At 40.7% G+C, this 12,081-nt stretch overlaps 1 protein-coding gene across 3 annotated transcripts in view; it reads left to right on the top strand.

Annotated features, from left to right (window-relative positions):
• RAPGEF5 (Rap guanine nucleotide exchange factor 5) overlaps positions 1 to 12,081 on the top strand; it is a 225,194-nt gene that overhangs the window by 47,012 nt on the left and 166,101 nt on the right. For 2 of the 3 annotated variants that reach the window (XM_078059361.1, XM_078059362.1), the window contains exon 5: positions 290 to 458. In XM_078059361.1, the coding sequence (XP_077915487.1) occupies positions 290 to 458 (169 nt within the window). Of the gene's footprint in view, positions 1 to 289; positions 459 to 9,110; positions 9,115 to 12,081 lie in introns of those variants that run through there. The other variant, XM_078059363.1, reaches the window with a different exon arrangement.

Below are 12,081 nucleotides of genomic sequence, written 5' to 3'. Positions count from 1 at the left end.
CTCCCCACTTTTTGAATTGTTACTGATTTCACCTGTCTGTGAAGCAGAAGAATCATAAAATATATATGAATATGCTGGCTAAAGCCTCAAGTAATAAAAATAGGTTGGTCATTAAGTCCCTTTTAATTCAATGGGATTGTGAACATGAATGGACTTAGAATATATAATTATAATCCTACCGCTGGGTTCTCCCTAATAATTAGTAGGGCTTTCAATTTATTATTTGGTTTATGACTCGCTAAATAATAGACTTTAAAAAAACAGATCCTCCCCTTTTTGTTTCCAACAGTGGACCAGAATTTATACTTTCAAGATACCTATGTTTTCTACCAGTTTTCTTCTGATGAATGTAGCTACTTGTACTGTGAATTTGAAAGAGAAGAAGAATGGCAGAATGGTGTCAAACTTTTACTGCAACTTGTGCCTCTCATTCCTGCTAGAGCGGGCATCTGTGAACTGTAAGTAGATGCTCTTTTGTTCTAATATAAAATTATTCTCACTTAGAGAATATTTCCTGTTTCTAGGCACTGTGCTCCGCTCTTTAAGGTCACCATCTCCTGTAAGAGATAGCTGTCCCGTTCCCATTTCTCAGATGCAAGTTCAGAAAGGTAAAAGGAATGGCTGGAGACTAAATCCAGCTAAAAAATGGCTGAAGTGGTATTCGAATCCCAGAAGTTCATGCCTTGCCAGCTACACCATGCTGCGGCTAATTTAATCATCACTGTGTGAGCTGTGATCTAAATTAGGAGTAAAGATGACTTGGCTTAGGTTGAAATAAAATAATAACTGACATATAATCCGCTCTCCAAATCATGACTTTCCTAAGAAAGAGCTCAACAGACCTTTCTGAAAATAAGCGAGAAGCAACATTTGGCAAATTAAAACACGTGAATCACTATCACATGAAGATAGTGAATCACTATATGATTAAAATGAAATAAAATTCATTAGAGAAAGCTTGGGAACAAGGCTTGAGTCATGATATGGTGTTGTTGATATGTCTTCATCTCTCCACGGAATTCATGATAAGCTTATTTTGGAATAATGAATTTCAGATTAAAATTTTCCGTCAATAACTTCTCCATATTCAGTTTTCAAAATATGTTCCCATACTGTGGACTCTCAGGTCTGTGAGATTAGCAGGGCAAGTGGTGTCATTTTTATCTCATGGGTAGGAAGGTAGGTTTCAGGAGAAACACCTACAATCATCACAAAGATGAGTTACTCTTAAAAAAAACAACAACTGGACAGTTAATCCAGGCTTTTAGAAAAGAAATAAGTGTTAGAATATTAATGAGACACCGTGCTAATAGGTTGATTGTAGAAACACATCTTAATGTCAGGAACTACGCTAACTGCTTTATATTATTTCATCTTCAGATGAATTCTAGAAGTTACTACTATTGTTGCTTTTTTATAAGTGAGGAAAGTGAGGCACAGAGGCCAGGTGGCCTGTCCAAGGTCACGTGAGTAGTAAGTGGAACGTTAGGGTTTGAATCCATGCCCGGGTGACTCTAACAGCTACTCTTTTAACACCTGCCAGAGTGTGATCCAGGAGTCATTCCAGCTTCCCCTCCTAAGACAGTATAAACAGAAACTATAAAAATGTTAGACAGACTCCAAAATGGTTATGACTTTCCCACCACCACCTCGCATAGAGGACCTTGGAATGGTAAAGCAAAATTCAAATGTAATTCTTCAGAAACAGAAAATGTTCTTTAGTATAAGATGCTTTTTTTTTTTTTTTAAGATTTCATTTATTTATTTAGCGCAGAGAGAGAGATAGCGAGAGCAGGAACACAAGCAGGGGGAGTGGGAGAGGGAGAAGCAGGCTTCCCGCCAAGCAGGGAGCCCAATGTGGGGCTCGATCCCAGGATCCTGGGATCATGACCTGAGCCGAAGGCAGATGCTTAACGACTGAGCCACCCAGGCGCCCCTAGTATAAGATGCTTTTAATAGAGGTGAGAATTTCCTGAGAAAAGTCAGAGAGCATTTTAATAAACTTTAACAAGCTTTCCAAGAAGGAGTGTGTGCTTTGGAAGCTAGAGATGACTGTGCCTTGCTTTGAGGCCGTGAGACTGGCCTTCTCTAGCAGCTCTTTTTTTTTAATTTTTTAATTTTTTTATTGTTATGTTAATCCCCATACATTACATCATTAGTTTTTGATGTAGTGTTCCATGATTCATCGTTTGCATATAACACCCAGTGCTCCATGCAGTACGTGCCCTCTTTAATACCCATCACCAGGCTAACCCATCCTCCCACCCCCCTCCCCTCTAGAACCCTCAGTTTGTTTTTCAGAGTCCATCGTCTCTCATGGTTTGTCTCCCCCTCCGATTTCCCCCCCTTCATTCTTCCCTTCCTGCTATCTTCTTCTTCTTTTTTTTTTTAACATATATTGCATTATTTGTTTCAGAGGTACAGATCTGTGATTCAACAGTCTTGCACAATTCACAGCGCTCACCATAGCACATACCCTCCCCAGTGTCTATCACCCAGCCACCCCATCCCTGCCACCCCACCCCCCACTCCAGCAACCCTCAGTTTGTTTCCTGAGATTAAGAATTCCTTATATCAGTGAGGTCATATGATACATGTCTTTCTCTGATTGACTTATTTCGCTCAGCATAACACCCTCCAGTTCCATCCACGTTGTTGCAAATGGCAAGATCTCATTCCTTTTGATGGCTGCATAATATTCCATTGTATATATATACCACATCTTCTTTATCCATTCATCTGTCGATGGACATCTTGCCTCTTTCCACAGTTTGGCTATTTGTAGCAGCTCTTCTTAACCACTTCCTGTCCTGCACGCAGGATGGAGGTGTCCAGTCGCACGGGCATACAAGGGGTACCAGGGCCATAAGGGCAGCTGAAATCAGCTTGCAGGCAGTCCTCATGATTTCACTCCACTGCTTTCTCCCTGACTCAGAGAGCAGATTGGAATGCCACTGGGGGAGATGACCTTGTTAGAGGAAAACCCTGAGTCCACTCTAGGTTCTAAAAATTACTTTCAAAATTCGATTCCTAATATTAGTTCCAGATTACCTGCAGTCATTTGTCACATCGATCACTGAACAGAAATGGCATGCGTCTGGAGTTGAGAATCACTTGTGCCTTGTTTATCAGCAGGTATTTTGTTGGTGGTGGTACATTGGGAGGGGTCATTCCTCTGGGGCAGTTGTCATTGGGGAGCTATGGATCCATCTGTCCCATATTATAACTACTAACTATAAAAGATAAAATTAATGAACCACTGTGAGTCTCAAAAGGCAGGAGATGGGTGTATACACATATTTAATATGTGTATATAATATACAAATAAATAATTTTTTTCTATGCTAGAGTGACAAGCAAACCTCTAAGCTAGGGTAAAATTTTTGCTAAACTTTGGAAAGCCAAGGTTTAGGTTATCCAGACTTGGAAGAAAGTATGGTCGGAGAGGAGGTGCCCAGGGACACTGTCCTCTTCCAGCTGTGATGGCTCAGCCTTTCTGGGGCTCGATGCTTGTGATGCCCGTGGGAATTTCTGCTCTCATCTGGTGATCCCCATTCATTCTAACCCCCCATCTCACACCCGTTTACTCCCTCCTGTGCTGCTCTTCTTCCTCTGCCTCTTTCCTTGTCTGGTCAAATTCTACCCACCCCTCAAGGGGGAGCCCAAGTCCTACCTTGACCCCAAAACTTCCACAATGTCTCCAGTTCGTCAGTCTGACTTTTAGTAACTAATGGCTCTTGCTGTTTGCATCCCACAATTTTTCCATTCTTCTGGTCATTCTTCGTCCTGTGTTGTCCATTCTGCTCTCTTAACCCATTTTTATCCGTTCTGAAATGGCCTCTAAAGTCGTTTTGATGCATTAACTTGCATTGTCCATTCACGAGCTGAAAATCCTGTCCTGTGGGTCGTTTTACTAGCCTTTTTGATATTTGAAGGCTATTAAGGTCTGTGTATGTGGTTCTGCATTAGGTCCCTCTAATTTGCTGTGTTCTAAATCTCTGTAAAATTATGTGAGGAAGCTACTTAACGTCTCTATGTAACGTCTCTATGTAAACACAATTCTGTACAAATGTATTTTTTTAAAGTGGATTTTTTTTTTTTTTTCCATTTAGAAAAGAATGTTTAAAGCAGGAGGGCAAATGGAGATGTTGCAGGTTTCTGGGCTAATTTGAGGAAAAAAAATTCCTATTGTATACAAAATAACTTTTACATCCAAACTGAGTAGATAATTTGAAAGGAGTGTTGAGGGTACTTTCTCTGGGAGAAAAAAATAGCAGTCATGGTATTTTATTCAAACTGAAAGCCAAATCAAGTCATCCAGAATGGACTTTTTTCTAACTCTTTTTTTTTTTTTTAATTTTGTGTGTGGGGGAGGTAGATTGGGGGTGTGTGGTTGGTTAGAAATGCTGAAGTAACAGCGTAGGGAGAGGCAGCCTAATAGTGCCTTTAGGACTAGTGAGAAATGGGAGGGTTTACTCTGTGAGGAAGCTTGGCTATTTCAGTTGAACCCCCTTTACAGTGGCTGCCAGCTTACCAGGGGTGGGAGCGGTAGGGCTCTGAATAGACAGAGTCTATGAACCTCGAATACACGAAACTATATTCTCCAATTACAGGGCACTTAACATTTAAGCTGTTATTTAAAGAGTTCTAGAGGATTGCTAAAATGTAACTCGTGCTACACTCAGACATGTAAAGAAAAATGTGATGTCTTCATTTTTCCTCTGAGCAATCTATTATTTATTGTCCACATGAGCCTCCATCTTGCTGGGTAGCCGGAAAGAAGGGAAAGAAGCCCATAATTTTAGTCTAATCCAGTTAAATTATTCTAATAAGGTAATTTAAAAGGCTGTGGAGCATATTTTGGTAAAAAGGTTCAGTCTGGGCCCACTCCCTATTCCTCAGGAAGACAACCTCTGGTATGTGGTGAGTGGTATGGGTCTCTTAAGCCTGGTAGAGGAGGCTCTCCTGTCAGGGTGGGCCCTTTCCCATCCCCACTGATTTTGCCTAGTGGATGGGCAGCCACTTCCCTAATGATCCCTGAGGTATAACTGGGGTGTTCTGTTGGCGTCTGCTGTGGAGCCTGGGGCTGGTACAAGTTGGGTTTGTCTGTCCTGGCTGGATCAGTGTCTATTGGTCCTGCCTGGCTGATGGGCCTTCCTCTGTACCCACTGGTGTTGCCAATGCTCCTGAGGAGTCTGGCTGTGGCTTCCACAGATAGTCCATTCAGTCACTTGACATCTGTTGAAACAGCTCCCTCTCATGGCATCCCAGCCTGAGTTTTCCTGATTCTAGTTATTGAAAAAACAAAACAAAAACGTGTTCATTGTTGTTACTCTTATTTAGCAGTGCGCTTAATTGAATGGTATCTTAACCTTTAGATTCCTAACTAACCAACTCTAGGGAAAGCTCAGTCCAGTGGGTTAAGGTGAATTTATTAGCAGGGTACCTGGGTGGCTCAGTCGGTTAAGCGTCTGAGTCTTGATTTTGACTCAGGTCATGATCTAAGGGTTGTGAGATGGAGCCCTGCATTTGGCTCTGCGCTGGGCGTGGAGCCCACTTAAGATTCTCTCTCTCTCTCCCTGCCCCTCCCCTCCATTTCCTCTCTCTCTCTCTTCCCCTCTCTAAAAAAAAAAAGAAAAAAGATGAATTTATTAGCATCCATTATTTCATGCTCTAGACAGAGACACAAAAGGGTACTTGAGGTAGATGGAACAGCATGCAGGGCATGAGGTTAGGAAGAGCGGTGGCATGTCGAGGCAGTGCAAGGCGCCTGGATGCGGCGGGAGCAGTGCGCCACAGCGAGAGGAACTCAGCCTCTGAGAAGGGTGGGGAGCACGTCTCAGATGGAGTGCAGGGCTGTGTAAATCCATGGGGAACACAAGCATTATCTTTACACTGAATAAAGAAAATGACCTAACTGTATCGTCGGTTCTGAAATAAATAAAATAGTTTGTTACTTGAAGTCACGGTTAACATTTTTGTCGTGTGTTTGCTTAATCAACATGTACAGAGTTTATGGGTCTGTGATCCATTTCTATGTAAAAGGGGTCTCCCTACTTAAAAAAAATGGGGAAGAATTGGCGTAGTCACTTGGCCTAAGCTGGCCTGGCAGGGACAACAATAATAAAATCAATAGTAGCAGTAATGATTAACACTTCTTACAACTGAAGTTTGAAGTTACAGATGAAGGAGTTGAGGCAAGGCGGGTTGCATAACTTGCCAAAGGGACAGGCCTCTGTACTTGGTGGCGGTGATGTAAAATGAAGGCAGAAGGTGAGCTTGGAAGTGACCTCGATGGCAGTGGTTCTCAACCATGATCCTTTCAAAAAGAAGGAGGCATAATCTGAGATCTACTGAGTCAGGCTTGGGATGGAGAGCTGGGACAATCCTATCAGTACTTAATGTCAAGTTCTAAAGGGGAGGCTAATGTACACCAAAGTTGAAGTCAACAGTTCTGTAAAGTCAGCCATACAGAAAGAGCTTGGTTAAGTGATAGGAAATGTGAATGTTAATTAAATCAGAGTTGTAAAATACTATGTAAAGAAGTCAGATTAAAACCATTATGACGAAGATTTTATCAAGCATGGTACTTACCACCACTTGGCTGACACTCCTGAAATTCCGTACATTTAGCTTCATAAGCATTTATATTTGGAAGGGAGTCCGGAGTCCTTAGATAATTGAATTTGCTCCTCTTAGCTTTTAGGTAAGGAAAAGGGACAGGGAGAAGAAGATCTGGGAAGAGGCAACCACCCATACTCTTCCTCAACAGGCATTAACTGACCATCAGGTTTGTGTGAAGTACAAGTTTGTGCTTAGCCCTGTGGGGATACGACCATATGTAAGTAATGTAAGGCCCTTTATGAGGCCAGCATTATTAGGACAAAGTTCAGAAAGAGAAAATGAATGTGAAAACCAGAAACTTTCCCAACAAATATTAGTAAATGGGATCCAGTAATTTATAAAAGTGATAATACATCATGAAAAACAGGAGTTTATCCCAGGAATAAAATGATGGTTCAAAGTTTAAAAATCAATCAGTATAGTTCACCAGATTTAGTCTAACAGGAAAAACTGTATGATAGACTCCATAGATACAGAGAAAGCATTTGAAAAATTCAGTATCCATTCAGGATAAAAAGTCTTAGAAAACTAGGACTATAAGGAAACTTCTTCAATCTGATAAACCTTACATAAAACCTATGGCTTACATCATACTTAATGGTGAAAGACTGAATGCTTTCCCACTAAGGGAACAAGGCTAATAATCTCCTTTTAATTATTTCTCTTCAACACTAGTCAGTGCAATAAGGCAAGATAAAGAAATAAAATGTATACAGATTAGAAGAAAAAATAAAGCCACCTCTCTCTGCAGATGACTTAATTATATAAATAGAAAATCCCAAGGAATCTACAAAAAACTTGCTAGAACTAATAAGCAGGTTTAGCAGGGTCACAAGTTACAAAGTCAGTATACAAAAATCAATTCTGTTTCTATGTACTAGCACAAAAAACACTGAAATACTCAGGTACATATCTAAAAAGTGTGCAAGAGCTGTATGTCAAACACTTTCATGAGTCTGATGGAAAAAAAATCAAATAAGACTTAAATAAGAGGATGTTCATGGAATGGAAGACTTAATATTATTAAGACCTTAATTCTCCCCAAACTGACATATCTTTTCAATGGCACTCATCTCCTTGTCTATTGGCCTCACCATATCTACATAATAATAAAACCTACTTTGGAAACACTGACCTCTGAACAGGGAGCATCCTGGTGCTCAGTCCTCAGACTTCTTTCTCTGCTCTCACTCTGGCTGTGCCCTCACTCAGTCCTTTATTTAATATCCTCCTCACGGTGGTGATTTCCAAAATTCAGATCCCTGTCTCCCCTTGGCACCCTGTGAACGCTAATGCCACCGCCACCTTCCACCCTGTCACCTCCATTCCTTTATTGTCCTTATTCTGCCTGACTTTGCCTTGTCTACCTGACATGTTTAAGCAAGGTGAGAAATCCATTGGCATCCTTAATTTCTGAACTGGTGCTGAATTAACATCTTCTAAGTGGGAGATCAACTTCAAGTCCACCATTCCTATGTCCCAAACCTACCTTTTATATTCCTGACTTTTCCTAATTAGATTCTCATTTTATGCTCTTTGGGGAAGAGGAAATAAATACTGGATGAGTAAACATTTTTTGAGTATTTCTCAAAAAAATTTTGTGATGGAACTTGGCATAAGTTTCGTATTAGGATCTTAGGTGAAGAAAGTTTCCATTTGCTACTTTAAATTTTACAAAAAATGCTATGAAATCAGCTGGTCTTAGTCTTTGTTATTACTCATCACCCCCTCCCCCAAGGAAGCACTAAGCCCTCCAAAATTTCCGTTGTTTACAGAAAAGGCTTATTCTAGATGTGGGAACAGATTGCTTATTTTTATCAGAGTACATAATTATTTAAGAGTAGTACAGGAGTTTTAACAGAAGTTGAACTTTTAGGCCTGGTTGTGCTAGCATTTGAAATGTAGCTGTTTAATTAAATATTAACTATTAATCCTCAAATCTTCAATATAAAATGCAAAAATATCAATAATAATTTTATTCGATTTTGGATGAATGTGTAACTATATATCCTGGACTCAGTGAAACCTGTCACATTCACATTTTACTAGTGTTTGGTAAAAGACCTCTGTAAGCACAACTAGTAGCCTGATCCTGTGAAAAATTAACTTCCCTTTAGAAGGTTGAACAGAAGGTTGTATTCATGATATCAAAGATCGCAAGAAAAATCTAATTCTCATTTTTCTACCAACCCACTTTTTCTTTTTTGTCGTAAGAATTTGCTTTGTTATGCAAAATAGATGTGTCCAGAATATAGATGTTAGAGAAGGTGAGTGTACTTTCTTACTCTCCTGGGACCAGTGGGTGTTAGATGTGGTGGAGAATGAGTCTGTCCTGGAGGAGCATTCTCTGTGGCAGTGTCTAGGACTTGATATCAATGATTTCAAAGAAAGAAAAATATCAAATCTGGCCCAGGAAATATTTCTGCAAGAGAAAGGCCCTGAAGTTTCCTTGCCTGACAGTCAGCAAGTACAGAACAGACTCTGTGAACTGTGACATCGTCCGCTGACTTAACATCATTTATTCTCAGTTTGGTGGAGGGAGAGTCCCTCTTTCTGCTCAAGACTCATTCTTCTCTCTGGGCTGTGGGTCCTACCCCTCCTTGGAGACTTCCTTTTCCTGCTTTCTCATATCTCTCTGTTGGCTCTTTTCTTTCAGCAAACAAATGATTCCCTCAATCGTAATAACTGGAAACCAACCAACCTTTGATTTTATATCCTCTTCTAGTTACTTCTCCATCAGTCTCTATGTTTTACAGCCGAAGTTCATAGCCCTCAGCACAAAACAAAATCTCTTTAGCATTATCAGATGAGGCCCTGGCTAGTCTGGCCTTGGCTTTATCTCCTGCCATTTCCTACTTCCTTGTCCTGGTAATCCTGCTACAATTCCAGGGCCACTCCTTATCCATCCAAACCTCACCCTGGATATCACTTCTCCCAAGAAGTGGCCTCTGACAATCACAGATAAGGCTAAGTGACTCTCACTTGTGTTGGCAGAGTTATTTTCAAGATGGATTTTGCTAAACCCACTGATTGTTTTGTTTTCTTTTTTTTTAAATACAAACAATTTAACTTTATTGAAATTAGGAAAAAATACACCTCAGAAGCTACATGTTTCTCTGTAGGAATGATAATCTGATTGTGGCAAAACTCAATATTCATGCATTCTTGAAATTTGCCCAATTTTTCTTCTTTAGCCCATTAGATTTCCTGGTATATTATTATCATAATTTGGCTTGCCTTTCCCTGTGTAATTTGTGTATATTTTTCAGAAATGCTGATTAATGGGCGCCTGGATGGCTCAGTCGGTTAAGTGTCTGACTCTTTTTTTTATTATTATTGTTATGTTAATCACCATACATTACATCATTAGTTTTTGATGTAGTGTTCCATGATTCATATACGTTTGCGTATAACACCCAGTGCTCCATGCAGAACGTGCCCTCTTTAATACCCACCACCAGGCTAACCTATCCCCCCACCCCCCTCCCCTCTAGAACCCTCAGTTTGTTTCTCAGAGTCCATAGTCTCTCATGGTTCGTCTCCCCCTCCGATTTCCCCCCCTTCATTCTTCCCCTCCTGCTATCTTCTTCTTCTTTTTTTTTTTAACATATAATGTATTATTTGTTTCAGAGGTACAGGTCTGTGATTCAACAGTCTTACACAATTCACAGCGCTCACCATAGCACATACCCTCCCCAATGTCTATCACCCAGCCACCCCATCCCTTCCAACCCCCACCACTCCAGCAACCCTCAGTTTGTTTCCTAAGAGTAAGAATTTGTCATATCAGTGAGGTCATATGATACATGTCTTTCTCTGATTGACTTATTTCACTCAGCATAATACCCTCCAGTTCCATCCACGTCATTGCAAATGGCAAGATTTCATTCCTTTTGATGGCTGCATAATATTCCATTGTGTGTGTGTGTGTGTGTGTGTGTGTGTGTGTGTGTGTGTGTATATATATATATATATACACACACACACACAACCTCTTCTTTATCCATTCGTCTGTCGATGGACATCTTGGCTCTTTCCATAGTCTGGAGAAAGGGGAACCCTCCTACAGTGTTGGTGGGAATGCAAGCTGGTGCAGCCACTCTGGAAAACAGTATGGAGTTTCCTCAAAAAGTTGAAAATAGAGCTACCCTACGACCCAGCAATTGCACTACTGGGTATTTACCCCAAAGATACAAATGTAGTGATCTGAAGGGGTACGTGCACCCTGATGTTTATAGCAGCAATGTCCACAATAGCTAAACTATGGAAAGAGGCAAGATGTCCATCGACAGATGAATGGGTAAAGAAGATGTTTTGTTTTCATATGGGTGTGTGCCGTGCATCTCTTATTTGTGGGATCATGTTTGAAAGATTCCTGTATAGTTTGTCTTGGTTCTGTTTTTTTCCATGCCCTAGAATTTCATCAGCCTCTAGCAGAGGTAGTCTCAGGTCCATCCTAAATACTGCATTTCCCTCCAGTCCCTCCAAACCAAACAAATAGCACAGGACAGCTCAACATCAGCCCAGCTTTAGGGGTTGGTGATGGTGGGAAGTAGTGAACAGGCCTGCCTGACATCCCCCTAGAACAGACTCTTCCCTGTTAGAATTCTGATTTGGAGAGGGGCATGTTCCCCACCCTCCTTGGGTCCCAATCTAGAATATCTCTGTTTGATGTGAAGGTTGATGTGTAGTGTGTAGGCAAGAAGCACTCAGACACAAACGAAGCCCCTGGGAGAGCAGTAATAGCATTTTACATGAAAGCTGACTGAGGCCACAACTCCTGTTGTTAGGTTTCTTTGTAATGTGCAGCTCAGTGTAGTGTTGGCACAAGTACGTCTGGAAGGTCATGGATAACCACTCAGCAGGTTTGGCTTGTGCCAGTTATACACAGTCTCCACCTCTTGAACTACTTGACTCCAAATCTTTGCAATCCCAACAACCATCAAATAGACATTTAACACATTTTCCTAAAGGATCGATGTTATGCATAGTGGTAGCTCTTGGCAGCCCACATACGCTATTCAGCACTGAGACATAGATGGACAGACAGAACTCATGCACTTTTGAAGTATCAATACACAAATGTAAAGTGGTATTATTTGGATAATATTTCCATAATAAAATGCCTCCAGTTTTCCACCCTGAAATACCATGAAACTTCTTTCAGTTAAAAAGGAAGTAGGGTTTTCCAACTCCAAGATGGTGTTGGTTGCTCTTGAATCTTAAGGCACAAATATTTTGGCCAAAATCTGGTTGAGAAGTGTGGGTTCTGTCTCTCATATAGAAAATGTATGACAAGCTTTATTTTTAAGAACTTCATTGGAATAATCTCAAACCCATTATACTAATTCTCATGAAGGAATTCTCACTAAAAGAATTCTGGGAAACCCTGCAGGGATACCAGTTAAATCCAAGTTGTTAGAAATTACACTGGGCCTGACTGGTATCAAACGAATT

This window comes from Halichoerus grypus, chromosome 12 (genome assembly GCF_964656455.1).
Source record: "Halichoerus grypus chromosome 12, mHalGry1.hap1.1, whole genome shotgun sequence".
NCBI classification, from domain to species: Eukaryota; Metazoa; Chordata; class Mammalia; order Carnivora; family Phocidae; genus Halichoerus; species Halichoerus grypus.
Note: the sequence above shows the minus strand (reverse complement) of the source record. Positions and strands in the feature narration are given on the sequence as shown.